The sequence below is a fragment of the Artibeus jamaicensis genome, unplaced genomic scaffold (assembly GCF_021234435.1).
Source record: "Artibeus jamaicensis isolate MK-2021 breed Jamaican fruit bat unplaced genomic scaffold, CSHL_Jam_final scaffold_847, whole genome shotgun sequence".
NCBI lineage: Eukaryota > Metazoa > Chordata > Mammalia > Chiroptera > Phyllostomidae > Artibeus > Artibeus jamaicensis.
Window position 1 is genome coordinate 10,156,863 of NW_026522057.1, and position 21,740 is coordinate 10,178,602.

General features: G+C 50.5%; 1 protein-coding gene and 1 long non-coding RNA gene across 2 annotated transcripts in view; one reads left to right on the top strand and one right to left on the bottom strand.

Annotated features, from left to right (window-relative positions):
- The window catches only part of CSMD2 (CUB and Sushi multiple domains 2), a 546,707-nt gene that overhangs the window by 194,260 nt on the left and 330,707 nt on the right, over positions 1-21,740 (top strand). The window contains exon 5 of the mRNA XM_053660680.1: positions 1,834-2,041. Coding sequence (XP_053516655.1) covers positions 1,834-2,041 — 208 coding nt within the window. The remainder of the gene's footprint in view (positions 1-1,833; positions 2,042-21,740) is intronic.
- LOC119052400 (uncharacterized) lies at positions 4,963-15,133 on the bottom strand. The gene is made up of 3 exons (XR_005083109.2): positions 14,982-15,133; positions 5,866-6,153; positions 4,963-5,227 (listed from the first exon to the last, which is right to left on the bottom strand). It is a non-coding gene; the product is annotated as an uncharacterized LOC119052400 (long non-coding RNA).

The window sequence follows — 21,740 nt, forward strand, 5'->3', positions numbered from 1 at the left end:
TGGATTCAGATCTAGCGCTCTTGGCCTTGAAATCCATCTTCTTTCCAACATACTCCTCTGCGTCCAAATCCTTTTGGCCCAGAGCTGTCTGTCATGTTGCTCCTTCTACATTTTCAGCACCGTGGCCCATCATTCTTCTCTTTCTTCTCTGTGATAAGCCTTCTGGAGCTGCTGATCTTAGACACGCCTTGTGCTTTCATGCTTCTTGCTTATATTTCGTTCCCTCTTCTCTTAAATACCTTTCCCTTTCATCTCTCGCTAGTGAACTCCTCCTATTCATCCTTCAAAACCCAACTCTCATAGCACCTCCCCAATTAAGCTTTCCCAGATTGACTTACCCAAGCAAAGTAATTGTTGCTTTATTTGTGTCCTCAAAATGTGAATTGCACTCCCAGGAGACAGAATGGTATGTTGGTTAAGAGCATAAGCCCCGGAATCAGACTGTGGGGTTTAGAACTCCAGCTCCTTTTATCACTGTGAACTGTGTCACCTCTGACAAATCAGTGAATTTCTTTGTGCCCTAGTGTTCTTACCTGTAAAATGGGAATGATACTTTATAGGGTCATAGTAAGGATTAGTATTAAATACATCGAGTAGTTACACTAGTACCTGCTATGGTAAAAGCACTCAGTAAATATTCCTTTTATTAATATTACTCCGCCCCCTCTGTTCCCCTTGTGAACCCTGATACTGTGTTTTTCCTTTTCTTCCGGCTCAGTCTGTATCTCTAACGCGGCACGTGCTGCGTGTATTATAGTCCCTTTCATACAGGCTCTGGGAGGGCAGGTGGCCCGGCCCATAAGCAGTAGGGGAAGGACTGAAACTGAGGTCAGAAATAACTCAGAAGCCAGTGTTATTAACTATTATATATGAGCACATGGTCCTCCGGTCATTTTTCCCGAATGTCAGGTTTCAGCTGGGAATGGAGAGACGACATCAGCTATGCTGCAGGGACGCATAAAACACTGTCCCCGCCCTCGGGGACTCCCAGCGGAGCTCAATCCCCGAGTGGAAGACAGATGTGTGAACAGGTCACTCAGACAGTGTGAAGGCCATGTCCAAAGTCAGACACGTTGCCAAGGGAGCCCAGAGGAGAGAGCGGTTTCTAAAAGCGTGGGGAAACGAGGCTTTCCTGGGAGGTGGCATTGGAGCTGGGTCTCAGAGCATAAGAAGAGCGACTCCAGATAAAGGGCCCCCAGGCAGAAGGAATGGGTGAGCGCAGGCAGGGGGTCTGAGTGTGCGCGGTGCTAGCGCCGAGCTGGCCTGGGGCCAAGGGGCAGGAGGAACGATGGCAGAGGTCTGGCCAGGCTGTGATGGGCCTGGGGTGCCCTCTGACTTCTGCCCCGGGGAGCAGAGCTGAGTTTTTGTTTTGCTCCATGCGTCTGAGGTTTACTAAGACCTGAGGGAAGAATCATCTGATTCACCACAGTCGTGAATGGGGAAATCACCGTAACTGCCGCCTCTGCCAACCTCCCGGCCATCACAGAGCATTGTGGTGCCGTTGTTAAGAACGACATGTGCTCTGATGGGCAGACTTCAAATCGCAGCTTACTGGCTCTGTGACCACAGACAGGGCACTTAACCTCTTTGTGCCTCGGTTTCTTCACCTGTTCAGGAAGAACAATAATATCTAAAGTTCTCTGAATAGGGCCTGGCAGGTGGTAAGGCCCATGGAAGCATTGGTCTCATTATCATTAGGCCAGTCCAGACTAGGGTCTGGTCCATCCAGTCCATGCAGGTTTCAAGATCCTCTCTGCCTCTCGTGGGTGAAATGCACAGTGAGCCGCTGCAAACAGGACCCACTCACGGGAGCCTCTTGTCTCTTGCCCGCAGCGGACGACGCCTGTGGAGGGACCCTGCGGGGCCAGAGTGGCATCATCTCCAGCCCCCACTTCCCCTTGGAGTACCATAACAACGCCGACTGCACGTGGACCATCCTGGCCGAGCTGGGAGACACCATCGCTCTGGTCTTCATTGACTTCCAGCTGGAGGACGGGTACGACTTTCTGGAAGTCACTGGGACCGAAGGCTCCTCCCTCTGGTAAGCTCTGTCCCTGCCCCTCCCTGGTGCCTTGTGGCTGCGTCTCCCTGGGATGCAGTGTCCTCATCGCCCAAGGCCCCTTTGCCGCTTTCTGTACCCGCCGCTGGAAGTTTCTTTCTCGTCACAGTGAGACGTCCCTGCATATTTTTAGAGCCCCGGTGAATTTTTACAGTGATTTTGGTATCTTATTTGAAGCGTGTCCTTGCTGAAGAATTTCATGGTGGGTTTTGGTCGAGTAACTTGCATTAAGACTGGAAATGTTCTGGTCTTAGGATGTCGACAGGGTCTCAGTGAAATGACGTGAAATATTGTCCCATTTCTGGAAGACATTCATAGCACTCAACAAAGGGAATAGAACCTTGAGTGGCAGTTGCTTTCCCACTCTCGGGGTCGAGACAGGAAAGGCAGTGGGTTCCTGAAGGGAAGGACCCATCTGCTGCCGTGGCCCTGGTCGCACCGGAAGGCAGGCTCTCCTGTGCTGTGCTCCGCCACCATGCGGACCCTCCAGGCTGACAGGCTCAGGAGGGGAGGGGCCGTGAGGGCTCACCGGCCTTAGCTGCTCGTCGTCCTCCAAATCTGGACCCACAGGGCGTACTTAGTCTGACGTTGCCTTCGGGAACTGTCCAGCTTCCTGTTTGGACAACAAGGCTTGGTTGGGGTGAGAGTGTGGCATTTCGAGTGCCCTCTCATGCTGTCCTGGTCACTGTGTTATCCGCGTGTTGGGGCGACCTGTATCAGCACATCAGGAGTCAGTAGAATAGTGTGTCCAGATGTGCTTCGGACAAGATGGGCATCCTTGCAGCCTTCATGGCCACACCGTATCAGGGAAGGCAGGGCGTGGTGCCCACAACGACGGCAGAAGGTGTGTCTCGGGGACTCCGAGTGAAGCAGGAAGTGGGTCACTGCCACGCACAGGGATCAGCGGGGCTGAGGAGGAAGGGGTGCAGGAAGGAAGGGAGAGGAAGGAGACAGCAGGCAGGGGCACGTCTGTTGGGCACCTGTTTTATCCCAGCTTTTGTGCCGCCGTGGTAGAAACACCAATTGAGTGAGACGTGGTCCTTTGAGGGTGAGAAAATCAGACAAGCCTGCGGTGGGAGCCACGTGTGAGTGGAAGGGAGCATGTGGAAATGGACCCCTCCCGGATACGGACTCTAACGTTTGGGGACCAGCGTAGCCCAGAGAACTTCCTGGTGCAGTGGAAGGCAAACCGACCAGGGAGGGCGTGAGAAGACCTGGGTGTCGCACGCTTGTCTGTCAGCTTCGCCAGGCCATTGACCACCCTGGACGGGTGCTGAGAGAAGCACATGTGACATGTGAGCCCCCAAGATAAATCCCTGTGAGGAGGCTGGTGTTCTGTCGGGGGGCAACTGCTGGACACAGGAGTGGGAGTTGGGGTGAAAATCTAGATGACCCTTCACTGAATGGCAACCCCTGTGACTTGCCTCGTCTGAAGACCATCTGTCCGCCTGCATCTTTTCGTAAAATGCCTGTTTTACGGTTTATAAATGTATTACATATGTTCCTTATAGAAAACAGGAAAAATATAAAAAGTTATATAGAGAAATGAACAACTAGTATTAAAATGTTTATGTATTCTCCTTTGGCTTTTTGCTTTGCCTAGATCAAGCTAGCTGGCTACTTAAATATATTTTAATATTACAAAATTAGGACCTTAGTATATCAGTAGTTATATATTTTACCTTAGCATTAGATCATGCAAATCTTCCAATATCATTGCGTATACTTATAAAATATAATAGATGTGATAATATCATACAATATATTGAGCATTTATTATCAACAAGTGGCAGGCTGGTTCTAAGCTCTTAAACCTGTAATTTCGTTTCATCTTTGTAAACATTTTAGGAAGTGGAGAACATACTTGTCTTCCTTTTACAGAGGAGGAAAATGAGGCCCAGAGAGGTTATGTGACACGCTTGAAGTCACACAGCTAGGAAAGGGAAGAGCTAGGATTCAACCCCAGGTTAGTCTGCCTTGAAAGCCCATCTTCTTAGCTCGGATGATAGGAAGGATTATCTTTGCAGGCACGCCCTCATCAGACCGTGCGTGCTTCACGTGTCAGATCTCATGTTAGGTTGTTCCCAAGTTTTCACTTCTATACACAGATGCCGAGAGGAGCATCCCGGCCAGTGCCCTCCCTTCCAGTCCGCAGGCCTCTCGGACTTGCTTGTTTACCCGCAGACCCTACGGTCTCCCATAGCTTCTGCTCCCCAGGTGTGGGCCTACGTGTTGTCTAAACTTCTGGAGTGAAACAAGTCTGAAAGACTATTCCTTTTCCTATTAAGTCACTCAGTGGGGAAGGAATTAAGCAGAGGAAATCGTTAGGGGAGTCATTCAGAACTCTTTGCTGTGAGATTAAATTATAATTATTTACAGGGTTGGTATCACCACTGCCAGGCAGGATGCATTTTTGGTTCTGATTTATCCTTGCGCAGCACTTACGGATAAATAAACTGGAAGGTGCAGGACGTATGTGCAAAGAACCCGGGCTCTCCCCTGCCCATCCCTTTATGGATCCCTGGATTCTTGTGAAAGTGTAATGCTCCTGGTTTATGAGTGTACTGCTTTTATCCTCTCACATTAAGATTTTAGGATGTTCTCTCGAGTTCTGCACCAAGGCACGGCGAGGCAGCAGATCCCGTTAGAAAAGATGGATGTGAACAACTCACCTAGTGAGAAGACAGAGGGGCCTTTGAGAGAAAAAATCCCCTCCCTCCCTCACTGGATAGTTGGTCCCCACTGATTCGGAAAGGGCAGGTGGCCTGGCATGTCCTGACTCAGTTTCCACAAGCCTCTCCTCTCCCAGGTGGGGTAACAGCGAGAGAGTTTTAATTAGGGTTCCGGTTGTTTGAATTTCAGGGACCAGTAACATTTCCAAACAGCTGGGGAAACATAGGGTTGATAATTTTTTATTTTGCCAAGTAAGGATTAGAGAAAAACCTGCCAACTCCTCACTCAGAACATTATTTCATAAAACAAAGGCGAGTTTAAAGCCAGAACTGTGGCAGGATCTAATCCGTGGGCAGCCGAGCGCTGACGTGGTGGCAGCCGGGTTGGAGGAGCTCCCCGAGGTAGCGGTGTGCGTGCAACTGCACGGCCGCACGATGTATACGCATCGGTCAGTGGGCAGCTGCTCCTTCCTGTCTCGGGGCCGCCGGCAGGCCTCTGGGAATCAGACAGCACGTGTTTTCCATAGGAAAAGGCTGCGGTGGTGGGCACTGAGCCCTGCCCTCGACGTGTTCAGAGATTCCCAAGTATTTCTGACCAGCAGTCCCCAACCTTTTTGGCACTAGCGACAAGTTTCGTGGAAGCAATTTTTTCATGGACCAGGGTTGGGGGATGGTTTTGGGATGATTCCAATGTGTTACATTTTAGCTCATCTCCTGCTTCCTAACAGATCTGGGCTGGTACCAGTCCACTGCCCAGAGACTGGAGACCTGTTTTAGACTTACTCTCCCTTAAGTTAATTGCTTCTTTTAATGATTGATCATGAGCGAAAAGCTGGGTTTGGATTGACAGAAATATTATCAGTCCAGACAGTATATTCGGTGTTATTCCCTCACCACACACACAGCCTAATCAGCCCTGACATACATCCTTCCAAGTCCCTGCCGTACACTCGTCACCAAGTCAACCCCCTGCACACACGCGCTTCTGTCTTTGTTCCCTGAACTCAGTTCAGGGGCCCGGTTTCCTCTCACTGACCCTTGGAGGGGTGGTGGGTCTTTGTTCTGCTCTGACCCATTCAGTTGGCTATGACCTTTGAGGAGCCCCATCATTCCCCTCAGATTCTAGGAAAATACCTTATTCCTTGTGAGGCCTCTAGACTTTTCAGAGGGCTGGGACTGAGGGATGCAGAGAACTCCATTTAAACCCAGAGTTCTGGGCATCTGGAACCTAGCGGTCTCTGGAGGGCATCAGGATCGTGTTACTGTGATTGCCAGTCCATTACAGAGCCAGCCTCTCCACCGTGGAAAAAAATCAATGAAAGGCAGTCCAGTGAGAAGCCATTAGACCCAGAATCTCTCCTCCCCTTCCTCTGCTTCGTGCCCGACACTCTCCATTTGAGTCTCTCCAGAATCCTCTGGGATCTAAGGAAGAAGAGAAAGTCAGACATCCTCTCTGAGAACAGGGCGTGGTCCACATAGTCCCTCCAGTGTTAGGCATTGAGCCTGGGTCTTGGTACCTAACTAGGGAGAGAGCCAGCTTGGGAGTCAGATGGACTTGAGCTCAAAACCCAGGTCTACCTCTTAATAATTGTGTGATCTCGGGATAGTTACTAGCTTTTCTGAGCTTCAGTTACCACATTTGAGAAATGGGCTCATCGTTCCAACCCATAAAGCATGTTAAAAGGGCCAAACACCCACACTGCTTACCTGGCTCATGGTAAGTATGGCATAACACTCCTGGGGTGGGGACCAGAGCCAGGGACTTGCTCTCGGAGGAGAAAAGGGTAAGATGAGGCATCTCCAGCAACTCAGAACCTCATCCGCCCTGTTCCCGGGGCCTCCACTGAGACCCACTGCCCAGCCTGCCAGCCCAGCAGCATCAAACCATCAGCAGGGCACGGTCCGGTCACTCTGACTCAGCCCCCAAGGGAACTACCTATAAATGGATGTGAGGTGGACTGGTAGAGGGCCCCTGAGCCAGACTAGAGGACACTGGTTCAGAGGTCAGAAGGGACAGTGACTTTGTTGAAACTGTCTTCTCAGAGTTGCACTCTGTGAGCACACAGTGGGCAGCATCGTCCCTTCTCTTCCTGGACCCACGCCAGAGTGGCCAGTTGGCTGCTTTGTTAGGAAAACAGAAGATTCAGCTCATTCAGCCTGCACTGGATGCTCTGTGCAGGGCTAGGTGCTGGGGGGAGACTCCTCTGGGAGTCAGGCACAGCCCCTGCCCTGGGGGGCCCATGCAGTAGGGGAGAAGGGGCCAAGAATATGGAGAGACATTCAAGGAGACCACTATCCAAGACAAAGAGGGGAGGACATCTCAGTCTGGGACCCCTCACTGTCTCTGGTCCGTGAGGCTGCAGAGCTCAGTTGCTCCTCCCTCCCTCCCTCCCTCCCTCCCTTTCTTTCTCCCTTTCTCCCTCTCTCCCTCCCTTCCTCCCTTCCTCCTTTTCTTTTGCTATTTCTCTCCTCCCTCCAGTGTCAGTTTCTTCCCAAAGCAGGGTGGGCAGGCCAAGCAGCCACACTTGTCCTGGGGGCCAGTGGAAGTGCTTTTGCTTGTCTGTGGGGGTGCATATGGTACAGGGGGTTCAGAGTCCTTCCCACCACACCCATCTCCCTCGCCACCTCTGTGAGTCAGTCCCTGCCAGTGATGCCTGGCCTGTCCTCCTTGCCTCCTTCACTTTGATCTTCATTCTTTATTTGTTTCACTTTGGTCATTTGCAGTCCGTCTGCCCATTTCTCTGTGTCCCATACCCCCGAACCGAGCCTCCACAGACCCGTGTGTGACCAGCCTGCCCCCACCAAACATTTAAAGTAGGAAAAGGAAGGAGAGCCCTCTCCAGGTTTTCAGAACAGGACACTGTCCTAGGGCCGAGACCAGGGCCTCAAGACAGAGGGACACCGCATCTGAGACAGGCCTTGAAGGTACCATGTCCTGTGTGAGATGATGGCCCGGGAGGGCATCATTCTAGGGCTGCTGACAGGACCTGTTGACCAAAGTGGGAGCTCCCCTGGTCCCTCAGACACAGGTGCAAGCAGTGGGCCCAGGATTCTCTAGGGCAGATTCTCTCCACGATGCCCTCCCCACACCATGACCACAACCAGGGCTCTGCCAGCTATGCCTCGGCTGCCCCTCCACCTGGAGATGAAGAGAGGTCCTCTCCGCTCTCTGGATTTCCCTGGTCCTGCCCGCAGAGGCCACCCAGCAGACTTTCGCTGCTTTTGGAAAGAGAATCTCCCTAGAAAGCAGCCTCAATCTCTTCTCTGGATCCAGCTCTGTGGGGTTTCTATACTTTGTTCCCCTTCATTTGCTTGCTTTTGTTTTTATAGGCGGGGGCACCTTACAGAAGACATTCATTTCGAGAATTTTGCAAGCAACACTCTTTCTCCTCATTTTAATTATTAAGCATTTTGCACATGGAATTGGAGCAGCTAGAACCATTTGATCTCAGTGACTTTTAACTAGATATTTCATCAGGAGCCATTAGATTCGGATGTAATTAGAGTAAGAAAAGCACGCCAGTGGGGATTTGTTAATAACAACTATTCACTTATTTTTTTCATTCACATATACTTTATCAAACCATTGGTTTAGATCATCCACGTTCTTCGTTACTTGTCCCCTATTTATTTTCAGTAATCATTTATTGAGAGACTGCCGTGAACTAAGCTCTCCTAGGTGCTAAGGAGACAAAGACTCAGTCCCGTTCCCAGGTAGTTACGTATTCACTCCACAGATGTTCATGTAATAGCCACGCACCATCCTGGACCCTGATGCTCACAGGGCGAAAGGGCAGAATATAATGAACTGCTTTACAGTGTCTTGTGCTCGGTGCTTTCTAAGAGGCATAAAGAAGTTCCCATTGGGACTGAAAAGGGAAATGTAGTAGCTAGGATTCTTGTGGTTCAAGAAAGAGGAAATCACCTCCAGCTGACTCAGACTCAAAAGAGAATGTGTCAGCTTCTGTAACTGGAAAGTCTAGGGTTGCCTTCAGGCACCGCTGGATCCAGGTGTGCAGCTAATGTCATCTGACACTCTCTCTCTCTCTCTCTCTCTCTCTCTCTCTCTCTCTCTCTCTCTCTCTCTCTCTCGGCTTTGCTGTCCTGTGTGCTGGCTTCATTTCCAGGCAGGTTTTCCCCATGTGGTAGCAATGGTGACCACCATCAGCTCCCTCCATCCTACTGGTTTAGCAATCCCAAAAGGAAAAAACCATTCTCTTACCTAGTGGTCCCTGCAAAAGCCCCCAGATAAATTTTCATTGGACTAAATTGAGTCATGGGCCCAGCCCTCAATACCAATGTAGCCAGAGGCTATTCTCATGGGCCAGGCCCAGGCCATGTGGCTATCTGCCCTGGCCAAACCTAATGCCCAGGAGTGAAGGGGGGTTGGTTCACCAAAGGAAAACTGGGTCACTGGGAGAAAAAAAGCAAAGGATGTCCTCTGAAAAAAATTATCAGTCTTCCTGGCATGATGGAAGGGGGGACCCAGATAAATGAGTCCCAAACGAGGTGACTTTTGAGTTGAACTGGGGGTGGTGAATAAGAGCCTGCCACTGGCATGGAGCAGAAAAGAGCCTCCCTGTGTTTGAAGAACTCACTGCACGTGGGGTTCAGGGTGAAGAGCATAAGGGCAGGATGTGAGGCCTGAAATGAGCACAGGAAGAGCATGGGTCATGGAGAAACCTGTTCCCCTGTTCATAAGTGGGGAGAGGATTCCATAGACTTTAGGAAGCTATTGAAATGTTTTAAGCAGAGAAGTAACATAATCCCTCTGAATTTTAATTGGGTCAAAATAGAAGACTGAGAAACCAGCTGTAAAACTTTTCTGTGACCACTCAGGCAAGAGCTAATCTGGCCTTGAACTGTGGCAGCTGTGAAGGGATGGAGCGGAGGGGGTGACATCAAAAAAACATCTTGGGCAGAATCAGCTGCTCTGGGGGCTGTATTGGGAAGGAGGGGCAAAGGCAGGGAAGGAATCTGGGATGATTTCCAAGTTTCTGTGTGAACGACTGCGGTAGAGTCTTTTATCAAACAGAGGAAGGAGCCGGGCTGGGGTAGAGTGGGGGACAGTGCACTCACTGGCCGCCCCAGGACAGAAAGAGCACAAGGAGAGAAGTCAAGGTCACAGCAAGGTCTAGGCAGGGTGCCTAGATGCAGGAACACAGGTTCCCTTGATTATTGATACACAGTCTTTCAGATAAGGTGGTAGAGATAGTCAGAGAAATCAGTAGGTATGCCCGAAAAGTTTGGCGTTCAGGTAAATACTCTGGCAGGGCCTTGAGAAGTCATCTTCAGGATCAGCACCAGCATCATCTCTCTCAGCAGTATCTCCACCGTTACAGCCAGCCTTGCCATTCCTATCTTTATCACCAACATTTTCCATTATAATTCATTCATTCAAACAAACTGCTTCTATTGTCTGACATTGAGCTTGGCACTGGGAATACAATGGCAGAGGAGACAGTCAAACATCTGCCTTTGTGGGGCTTCTGGCCTGTTTGGGGGGACTGACATTAAAAAATAACCACAAAGTAAACGTAACATTCACTTGTGATGACTGCCATGAAGAAAATGAACAGGGTGGGGAACAATAGCAATGGGGTCCCAATTAAGATAAAGGGGCCAGGAAGGCCTCTCTGAGGGTGTAGAATTTAATCTGAGATCTGATTATTGAGCAGAGTTGCCATGGGAAGCACTTGGGGGGATCCGCATTTCAGGCCGAGGAAATCTCACATGTAAAGCCCTCATATCACAATGTCCCTATTTGCCCTTAAACTTCATACACGGAAGCGGCATAGGCTGAACGCCTGTCCTCTGGGATTTCAGCCTGTTCGAATGTCAGGAGCAAGGCAGGGTGAGCTGAGATTGGTGCAGGACTGAGGCCGCTGGACCCAGTGGCACCTTGAACTGATAAAAGGGGGGATCTCTTCCAGCCAAGACTCAGAGCCTCCTGCCTTCCTAGGGGTTTTTGATGCTCTTGCTCCCCACCCCCTTCCCTGCCGCATCACAAAGAAGCTCTTCTGATGGAGTCCATGAAATTGCATCTGTTGTAGCCATCAGGAGCCAGGCCATAAATAATGAGCCCTTTAAAATCTCATCTCCCCTGTCTCTCCGAGTTGGAAATAGCATTAAAACTCTGAAGCTGAGCAGTAGGAAAGGATTAGTGTCCTAGCATGTGGCTGGTACAAACATGTCTGGAGAGCCCGGGCAGGAACTCCTGTACACTCTGCAGAGTATCAGCATGGCTTCCTGGCTTCCACCTGTGAGAACTTGTTCTCAGAAAGAGAACAAAAGCCTCAGCAGGAAGGAGTAGGAAGTGAGCCTGGTTGTCCGCTGTCCGCACAGCGGCTCTGCTGAGAGCTTGTGGTTTGGCAAAGTCCTGTGCCTGGGAAGCTGAGGCCGGGCAGCTGGCCTGCCCCCCGTGTGTCTGACTGCATGCAACAGGTTTGTACTAAGTGTGTCATTTGCGCAGGGGCCCACGCCAGGACCATGAAGGGCAGCAGACAACAAGATGCTCTCCCCAACTTCTCTCGAGGAGCTGCCAGGTGCCTGATGGCACCACTAAGACAGATGGAGAGCGCTGTTCTGGGCTCCTCATTCCGAGATCTCTCGTTCTGGCAAGACCTGCCTTCCCGGATGATTTTAGTCCATTCAGGATGCTTGAGACCCCTATCCTGGTCTTCATTTTTTACTCTTGGCCATGAACATTTGTTCTGCTCACTCTTGGCTTTACCTGTTCCATGTTTCACACTGGTTTTGCCTACCTCTTGCTCCTACAACCTCTTCTGGCTTCCTAAGACTGACCTAAGTCCTTGGTTCTAACGCTGAGCGATACTTCTTTTAATCCCAGCTTCTCCTCATTCCGTGGCTGGCATGTGACACCTACTGACTCACCAAGGAAGTGGGATTCACATAGAAAAGTCGCATTTAACAGTCTGATGAAATAGCAAGATGATCACTGTTGAACTCAACAGATTTCGCCATTTGGGAAGCTGGAGGGCAGGGTTGGTTTGAACAAAACAGGGAGGCTTCACGGAGGAATGGGACGCCTCCATTCCTCCTCCACGTAGCATCTCTGTGAAGTCTTCATCTGAGCTCTTAGAAGGGTGGTCTACACTGGCTGCCTCTCAGTCTTCTGTCCTCCTTAGTTCTTCACCTGCTTCACCATGTCTCCTACCCCAGCCTTCCCCTGAAACCATTCACTTTAAAATCATCCTCAGAGAACCATCCCCAACCCCAAACACTGCCACTCCCAATGCCAAGCACAGTCTCCTCTTACTGGACACTTCTGCACTCTTCTACATTGTTGGCTATTTTCTCCTTTTGGGTCTCTCCTTTCTCTTGGCCCTCATGCTACTCTCTCTGATCTTCTTGGACCTCTCTGGCCAATCCTTCTCTGTTTCCTGTGATGTCTGCTCTTGCCTTCCTGCTGTACCCACTCTATACCCCATCCCTTGGTTATTTACCCACTTTCTTGGTTTAAGACATGCCCTTTTTGCTTGTCATTCCCAAGTCTGGCTCCCTAGCCTCACCTCTCCACTGAACATCCAACTGTAGAGGCAACTACTTGTTGGACACCACCCAGGTATCCCACCAATATTTCCAGCTCAACGTGTCCCAACTTCATTCATAATTGATTCCTAAATTGGTCGGTTTGTTTCCTTTCTTAGTTTATGGCACCTCCCTCTACTTAGTTCTCCAAAAATCTAGGAGTCATCTCTGTTTAATCTTGCTCTCTCACCAGCCACATTCAATCAATTGCTAAGTTCTTCCAATGTGCCTCCTATAACATATCTTTGCATCTTTACTACCACTCCCCCTGCTCAGCCCATCATCTTTCCTTCTTAGTGGGTTGTAATAGCCTCTTTACTGATCTCCCAGCTTCTTGGCACTCTCCAACTCATCCTCCCCACTGCTACCAGAATGGTTTAATTAAAATGCAGGTCTAGCCCACTAAGCCCCAGGCAAAAGCTTTCAATCATCTTTCATTGCCTACAGAATAAAGTTCCAGCCCTTCACAGGTGAGGAGAGGTTCTTTTTGATCTAACCCTTGCCCGCCACCCCAGCCTCAGCTCTCTCCACTTCCTTCTTTGAACTCTCATTAACCCTAAAACTCAATGGCATAACACAACAATGGTTTACTTCTTCCTCCTGCTACATGTCTGTGATGGGACATTGGAAGTGGCTCCAATTAACATAGTTATACAGGTGGATATCCGGGCACAAGGAGGTTTCACCATCTTGTACCTGCACCATGGGGAGTGTGTGGCCTTCTCCAGTACAATGACAGGGACGTGGAATGAAGAATCTAGCGTGGGCTTTTCACTGCTGTGGCCCAGATATGGTACACATCACATCCAACTCACAGTTCATTGGGCACTAATAGTCACATGGTCCAGCAGAGCCACAAGAGAACCAGCAAATGCAGTGAGCAGATGAAATGCCTGATGAGCCAATATCTCATCTATGCCTCATGTTTCAACAGACAAGGTGTCCTGGTTCCTTTCAAAGGCCAGTTCATCATCCCCCTGCTTTATGGTCCTGATGTCATTGTCCCCAAAGACTTCCCACTAAATTCATCTTTCTTTACATTCATTCATTTTTATTCTCTCTTGAGCATTGTTAACAACATAAAAGCATGTCCTGATATATACCATCTAAAACCAAAATTAAAACAGCATGCACCAGATACATGCCCCGCCCCATTCCTTAGCCCCATTCGGCTACCACCAGTTGCTGAGACAGGTCCCATTCTCAGTTCTGCCCTGCCCACCACTATAACTGACCTTGCCAAGATTGCCAGTGACCTCCAGGTTGCCAAATCCAGTGTCACTTCTCTATCTTGATGTGAGTTGACCCCTTGGCAATACGTGACACTGTTCATCTAGCCTTCTTGGACTCTCCTTCTCTTGACCAACTTGAAGCTGCACAGCTAGCTCCCCACGGTCATTCCTTCTCAGTCTACTCCACCACTCACCTCTGTCCTGCTTTTACCTGTGGACTTCCCCGGGGGTCCTGGGACTCTCCTCTTCCCCTTCTGCCTTCTTTCCAAGTGACCTCAACCCATCCCAGGTTGACTTTTAGTATCATCTGTGTGCCAGTGGCTCTCAACTTCAATGTTCAACACTGATGGATTTGGGGGATCCATGTATATTAACAGGAATCTCAAAATGAAATCTTCTGAGCACACTTTTTAAAAAAATTGTGGTAAAATGCACATAATGTCACGTTACCATTTGAACCACTTTTAAGTGTACAGTTCAGCGGTACTGAGCACATTTATGTTGTGCAGCAAACACCACCCTTATCGCCAGGACTGTTTGCAGCCCCCCAAACTGACACTCCTTACCTGTCAAGCAATAACTCCTCATCCCCTCCCAGCCTCTGGTAGCCACTACTCTACCTTCTGTCTCTGTGAATTTGATTACCATAGGTGCCTCATGTAAGTGGAATCATGCAGTATTTGTTCTCTGTGTTTGGCTTATTTCACTCAGCATAATGTTTTCAGGGTCCATCCATATAATGGCATGTATCAGAATTCCCTTGTGTGGCTGAATAATGTTCCATCGTATGTATATACCGCACTGTTTTATTCACTCACGTGTCCTTGGGCACTCCCTCCTCCCTCTTAATCTCCTCCTCCCCCAGCCTTCTCCACTTCTGTTCACTCCCAAGAGGAAGCTGCTTCCACCCATTCGATGCCACCAACATCTCTAGCTGCTCAGTGGCCTTGTCTCCCCGCTCCCACCCTTCCTGCAACTCATTCTCCATATAGTACAGCAACTGGACTGACTGATATTCATATGTCAAGTCATGTCTCCCCAATGTAAGGCTTGACAGCAGCTTTCCATCACACTTACAATAAAAGCCCACAGCCAGACCACATGGTCGGGTCGCTGTCCGCCTCTCTGACCTCCCTCCAGCGCTCAGGCCCACTCTGTGTGCCTCTGCGATGCTCGTCTTGCTCCTGTCCCTTAGATGGACTGAGCAGGCTCCCTCCTAGGGCCACTGCACTAGCTGCTCCCAGGGCTTAAGAGCCTCTTCCTTCGAAGTTAAAAACAAAAATCCACAAGCAACACCACCACCAAAACAAACCCAGGCTTTTTGAAACGCAGAGTTCAACTTAAATTTCCTGTCCTTAGAAAGGCCGTCTTTGTCCTTGCAATCTAAAGTCACCCCTCACTCTCCATCACAGCATCCTGTTTTACTTTTAGGCATTTGTCAGTACCCACGTTCTCTTGCTTACTTACGTATTTGTCTTTTTTCTCTGCCTTTCCCGTCTCCCGCCACTGCCCACAGAAGCTTGCACAGCCCCCAGTGCAGGGCAGCCACCTGGCAGCAGGTGCCTGGGGTTGGTTTGTTTGCAGGAGAGACCTGCCTCTGCCACAACAGTGACAATGGCCTGTGGCTAATTGCAAAGGTTAAGGTGGAGCCTCTCCACCAAGTATTTTAAGTAATAACCTTCCTGGGGGACATTTGCAAATTAGCCCTGACTCTTGCTGATTACTCATCTTCAACTCATTCTGATTAATAATTAATCAGCAAACTGTGTGGCCAGAGCAGGCTGATCAGTGCTAGAAAGGATCTGAAATTATGCAAGTCACTTGGCCAGTCCTAAAAAATAAATAGCTCGGCAGTCGACAGAACTGGAGAGGTTTGATTGCAGCGTGAGTGAGGTGAGGCCTCACAGTTGTTTGTTTTTCTCTTTTGCCCTTTCTTTTCTTTTGACTAAGAAATCAATTAGGCTCCAACTTGCAACCTCAGAGAGAGACTGTGTAGCACAGAAATAGAAATGTGTTAAATATCACTTTCTTTTTTGTTTCTTCCCTTCAGAAGAGTTTTGGTCTGGGAGACAGAGGTTAAAATTAGCCAATTTGTTAAGCAAATGCCTGTCTGGCACCCGATGTCGATTTCCACAGCCGCATCAGCCTCAGCTACCCCTTTGCTTCTTCGAAGCAGCACATGGTCCTGGCAATACAGAGGTGAGAGATTTGACGGGCACTGCTCACTCCGCCCACCCCACCACTGGGGGGAATCAATTTGCCGGCAACCTGCACCACCAGTAGTCCTTAGAGTGCTCTTTGTCTCCTACCTACGGATTCCAGGGAGACAGGAGAAAAGGCAATCAGAGGGTGATGAACAGGCTTCCTACTGCTGGGAGTGAACTCAGTGACCACCTGGGGCCCCTTTTAATGCTCGGGCTGCAGCCTCCACCCTCACAGGCTGGTCCTGCATGACTTTCATCTTTCCTTCCCAGATTCTTCCTAGTCACTGGAGGTACAGCTGATGGGGAGACTCTGAGAGAGCAGAGGTGTCCGTAGACATCGACCTCTGGGCGGGGGTGGGGAGTGTAGGATTCAGTGCAGTTAGTGCAACCCCGACGCCCCTTAGATTCACAGAGATGGGAAGGTGATACCCCGGACCAACTACATCAGACCGCCCCGGGATGGGGCCAGCCATCAGTACTTTCCGAAGCTCCCCATCAGGTCCCAGTGTGCCCCCAAGTGGAGAACCATAAACTGATGGAGTATGGCAGGTTTTCAAGAAAGAGATAGTGAAGGACATCAAAGAGTGGAGGAGGAAATGGGCTTTTCTGGAGATGACTGTCTCCTCCAGAAATGATGGATGTCTGTCTGTCTGTCTTGTGACAGGCAGGGTGAAGGGAAGAGACACAGCTATCTATATCTCAGTCATATCTCCCGCTTTCAAAAACTGCTCTCTGGAACTCAGCCCTTGTTTCTCAAATTGTGATGCGTGGACCAGCTTCTTGCTTCAGAAGACTTGCCTGAAGGTGGTCCAGTCTTAGATTACGAACTCTGACATTTCTGAGGATTGGGTCCAAATTCAGTACTTTAAACCAGTTTCCCAGGTGTTCTAAAGCAGATTAAAGTGTGGACCCTAACAGAACTCTTTCCAGAGCAATAACGTGGAGGGGGTGGATTTTTGTCCGTTACGAAATGGTCCGTTTTCTTATAAATGGATCCATTATTGAATTTCTTGGCACAGAAATTCCCCGGGTGTATTTGACTTGTATGTTTGGTTATGGCTCGTGCACAAGCACATCTATTACGTAAAATGAAGCGTACTGAAGTCCTAACAGACTTTATTAGTTTATTTAGCAAATGTTTTTGCCTGCCTGCTCTGTGCCAGGTTCTGTGACCCTCCCTGGGACCACAATGCTGAATGGGAATGTCTCAACCCTGGGTTTTAAATTCTAGCCTCACTCGTCTACTCGGGCTAGACCTATGAAAACCTCTTTTATGAAGCCTTGAGATGTGGCGGCATCTTTGCCCTCCTTCATACCACTCACCCCTTCCCATGCCCCCACCCCCAGGTTCCTCCTGCACTGGCCCAAGCTGCTTAGCTGCTCTAGCATCCTTCTCCCAACACGAAATCTTAAAGAGCATGAACTTGTCCGTCCTCTCTGAATCCTCAGTGCTCAGCCGAGTCCTGGCAATACACAGGCGTAAAGATTTGCTGGTGATTTGTTGACTGAGCAAAGCCTCTGAAGTCTTGGAGTCTCAGTGCCCTCCTTGCAGCTGCATCTCCCACCCCGAAAAAGAAAGGCATAAGGTACTTTGTTTCACTGTGCCTGGTCTCAAAGCGCTCTGGCAACAGGACAGGTGCCAGGATAAATAAACAAATAAGCATGGCTCCCGAGTGCCCAAGCCAGGCATCTGGACTCTAAACCTCGGCCTGTCCCCTCCCTCTTCTGCTCCCTGAGCGCTCTGATTTCAGTTTCTGCCCTGAGACCATTGTTCACGTGACTCTTTGGTTCTCTCTTCCGGAGTTACAGGTCCTCTCTATTCTTTATCCATGGGCCATGGCGAGTCACTCCTGGGTCCCATCCCACCGAGAGTGACCCCTGCCCACCACGCACCAGCATGTCTCTAGGATTACATCTCCCACCCAGTCCTCCTCATGTCCCAGGATAGTCTGAACTGCAGCGAGTCCCGAGCCCTTGAATCAAAGCATTTAGTTTTGCCTAGAATTCTATTAGAGTCTGTCTTCACTCCTGTGATAGGTCATTGAAACTCTCAGGCTGCTTCTCATGTAGGGGTTGGTCACACAGCTCCCACCTGACACTTCTCCCTCCTCCCAGTTTTCCCCCCTGGCATTCTGTAATGCCAGCTCTGTGAAATAGATGTGAAACCACTTTGGAGAATGTGTGTTGGCAGGAAACCAGGGCTGCTAGCTCCCAAGCTGGATGCCGACCACCCCCAGTGCTGGCTGGGTCCCCAGAGCCATGTGGACGGACCGTGATGCCACAGCTCCAGGTTCCGTGACCAAGAGAGGCGGTAGCAAGGGCCCAGCCTGTTCTGCTTCCAGGTCTGGTCCCTGAGCCCAGATCTGCAGACCTTTCTGAGAGAGGGACCACATATGAGGGTCTCCCCTCCAGCATCCTGGGAAAGATCCCCAGGACACTTACTCATCTCTGAACCTCATGGAAGGCAGTGTGGAGTGTGGGAAAGAACATGGCTTTAGGAGTTAAAGTTGGGTTCAGATATCATCCCCAAGCCAACTAATTGTGTGACCTCAGTTAACTTACCTTCCAAGCCTTACGTGGAGTTTACAAGAAATGTTTGGTGTGAAAGACTTTGACTAGGTGCCGCTGCCCCACTCTTACATCATCCGCGCATGTCCTTCCTCAGACCTTGCCTGGCTGAAGCACCTGGAAGGGCTGCCCCACTGGTCCCCAGCCGGCCCCGTCTGCCCAGCCCCTCTTGCCGAGCCTCCCAGCATGTGCTCTGTGCAGACAGCTGCACACACCTCCCTTCAGAGGCTCGCAGGTGCTGTGGGTCTCAGCCTCTGCAGCTGATCAGTCAGGGAGGTAGCTTCGGGCTGGCCCCCAGTGGGAGGCCACAGCAGGAGGTTGTCATGACCCTCTGGGTCAGGCAGCCCTGAGATGCCAGCGCCATTTGACTTTACCCTCAAGGGCACATAGAGAGAGAGACGGGGATGAACAATATGGCATTGACTCTTCTGTCTGAGCAAGACACTCAGCTTCCTGAACTTCGGTGGCCCCAGTTTTATAAGGAAAGTGGTGGGTCCCCCTTCTCCTCCCACCTCCCAATCAGCTTTGAACATCTGGCTTGAGCGCACAGAGACTTCCTAATTTTACACATGGGAACACAGCATCACAGATGCCCCTCCAGCAGGACCTGCCTACGGTGGCTTTCCTGGAACTGGAAACATTTGAGAAAGAAATGACAAGTACAGTTGATCCCTGAACAAGGTGGGGGTGGGGAGCAGGTGGGGTGCACCAACCTCCTCGCAGTCTGAAATTCGAGTATAACATAAGTTGATCCTCCGCATATACAGATTCCCAACCGTGGACAGAAAATATTGCTTCCGGTCATTGTTTGGTTGATTCCACAGATGGGAAACCCAGGGATACAGAGGGCCAACTGTGTTTATTGGAAAAAAAACCCACATACACACAGGCCTGTGCAGTTCAAACCCGTGTTGTTTCAGGGTCAGTTGTACCTTTGCAGAGGCCAGGCAGTTATATTTATTATTTCCTTTGCACCCATAAGAAACAGGCTCAGTGAGGTCACATGCCAAGATCACAGAGCTAGGAAGTTGCAGACTGAAGCCAGGAAGGACCTTTTGCCTTCCAGCCGTTTTGCTCTTTCTGCCCCACAAAACTGGGGTGGGAACCCAGGCTGGGAAGAGACGCTGGGTGTCCTGGAGGATGGCCCTGGGCCTACACCCTCCACTCTCGTTCTCTCCACCGTCTGTTGTTTTGTCCTCTGAACTGCGTTTGGTTGGAGCTGCGGGCTGCCTTCCCAGGCAGCCAGTCTCACGGAGGCCTCATCTGCCACCCCACGCTGCCAGCTCCCCAGAAGACACCCAGTGCCTGCGGGACAGACTGCCAGCAGCCTCCCCCTGCAGGAGAGCCCTGTCGTTGCAGGCCAGTGGCCCAGGTCGTGCAGCCCCGTCCTTGTCCTCACTGGTCTGTGGCCTGCGTTGTGCCGATGATCCTGTTCACTGAGGGTCATCTTTATGGGTGACGTGAAGGTGCCCAGGCCGAGGCAGCCCAGCCTGCACCCCAGCCAAGAGGAGACACCGGCAGGCCTGCCTCCTGCCTTCTGTGTGCTGCCTGTCCCGTTCTCACAGTTCTTGCAATTACCAGAATCTGTCAAGCTCTGTCAGGTGACCTTTTTCTCATAAAGGCAAGTGTCCCTTAGGCCTCGCTGTGAGCAGAGGATGACATCACATGGATGCTAACGTGGCCTCCGTCCTTCCACCAGCAACTTCCTTCACAGCTGCCCATCTTATCCCACACCTAGCCCGGCCTTTCCTCCCAAGCTCCCCTCCCAAGTCCCCAGTCTCTCTGCTTGTAACCGCACTCCCCAGGCTCCACCCCCTGCTGGTGCCTGGGCAGGTAATTACCTTCACAAGGAAGTTGACAAGTCTCTGGCGACTTCTAACCCGGCTGGAAAAGATTCATTATTCTGTATCTAGAAATAACCAGGCCCATCAGCACAGGACTGAGATAACAGCAGTGTGAAAGTTCTCTATTCAGGGGAATTAATTAGGATTCCTTATTAAAGATCCAATTAGGCAAAAGGGCATTTTTATCTGTGATAGTCAGCTGCTCCTGTTTTTCTAAAGCTATAACTCCAAGTTCAAAAAGAAAAAGGAGAAAACCAGGGGCTGTGTTTTTCTTCTAAAACAATTTACTCTTTCAGTGTCTGTTATGTCTTCATCAGGACGTGAAAATAGATTTTTCTCATTCAATTTGCAATGCTTTATCTCTTCAGAGTCTGGTAATGATTCCACTCTCCCCTTAGCAAGAACCACAGTCCCAGGTAGGTGTCGGGGAACAGGATGTTTGGTTAGAAGGACTGCACAAGAAATGGCAATTTTTAGCAACCTGATCCGTGGGCTGGCAGGAAAGGCTGGCCCTGAGCAAGGCGCTTAGCCACCCTGAGCCTCAGTTTCCTCCTCTCTAAATCCGTCTCCAGGGCTGCAGTGAGAAATAGGAGGAGGTTGGTGCAGCGCAGGAAAGTGGCGAAGAGCCCCGGCTCCTGATGGACCTGACCTTACGTTGCCGTGTGTCATACAAGCCCCCAGTCCTTGGGCCGGTGAACCTCTCTGAGCATTGACGGATGTCACGTGGGAGGGGAATGCCTCCTCCAAGGCTCTGGGTGCATTAAACAGGAGGACAGTGAAAGCACCCTGCCTGTGGGGGCATTTAATACATGTTTGTCAAACCTGAATCAACCCCTCTTGGGTTTCCCCCGAAAAGCCCAGGTGGGGTCCTTGGAGAGAGCTATTCCTGCTCCCCGCCCTGAGAGAACTGAGCTCATTTTGTGTCGGCGGGGCCTGGTGTTAAGTTCCCTGGGTGGTTATAAAGTACAGGTGAGTCTGAGACTGCGACCAGTTCTCCATCAGCTGAGCTCCATCGATTGACATGCGGTGTCTCCCGTGGTTTCAGGAAGCAGTGCAGGAGGGTGGGGTCACCTTTGGCTGCCACGATTTTCCCTGGGACCCAATGCTCAGAAACCCATATGACCATATGAGCGGACACACCCGGTGTAAACCCCACAGATTTTTATTGGCATTGTTAAAGAGAGCGGCCGCAGCTCCTGTATCCCAGGGAAGAGAAGACTGGGAGAAATACCAGAATCAGAGGTTTCCAGAAAGTTCTGCAGAAAGCGTGTTGTTGTCCCACTGCCTCATTCCGTGGCTAAGGACACTGGGTCCCCGCATCCCCCAGCAAGTGTGGGCATAGCCGGGGTGGAATCGAGTTCTTCCGAGTCTGACCCGGACCTTTCCCTACACCTTGGATGTTCCCGGACTGCCTAACCCAGTCCAGCCTTTGCCGGGTCTCACGTGGGAGAGTCAGAGCAGCATCGTCTTCTGAAGATCTGCATCCACACAAACCCTCCCTCACGTCATGTTCCTCTCCTGTCTGCTTGTCTGGACTGCCCCATTGCCAGTGCCTCAGTTTACCCCATGGAGGAGCCGGTTTGTCTTCTGGGGCCTCCGCTCACCTTTCC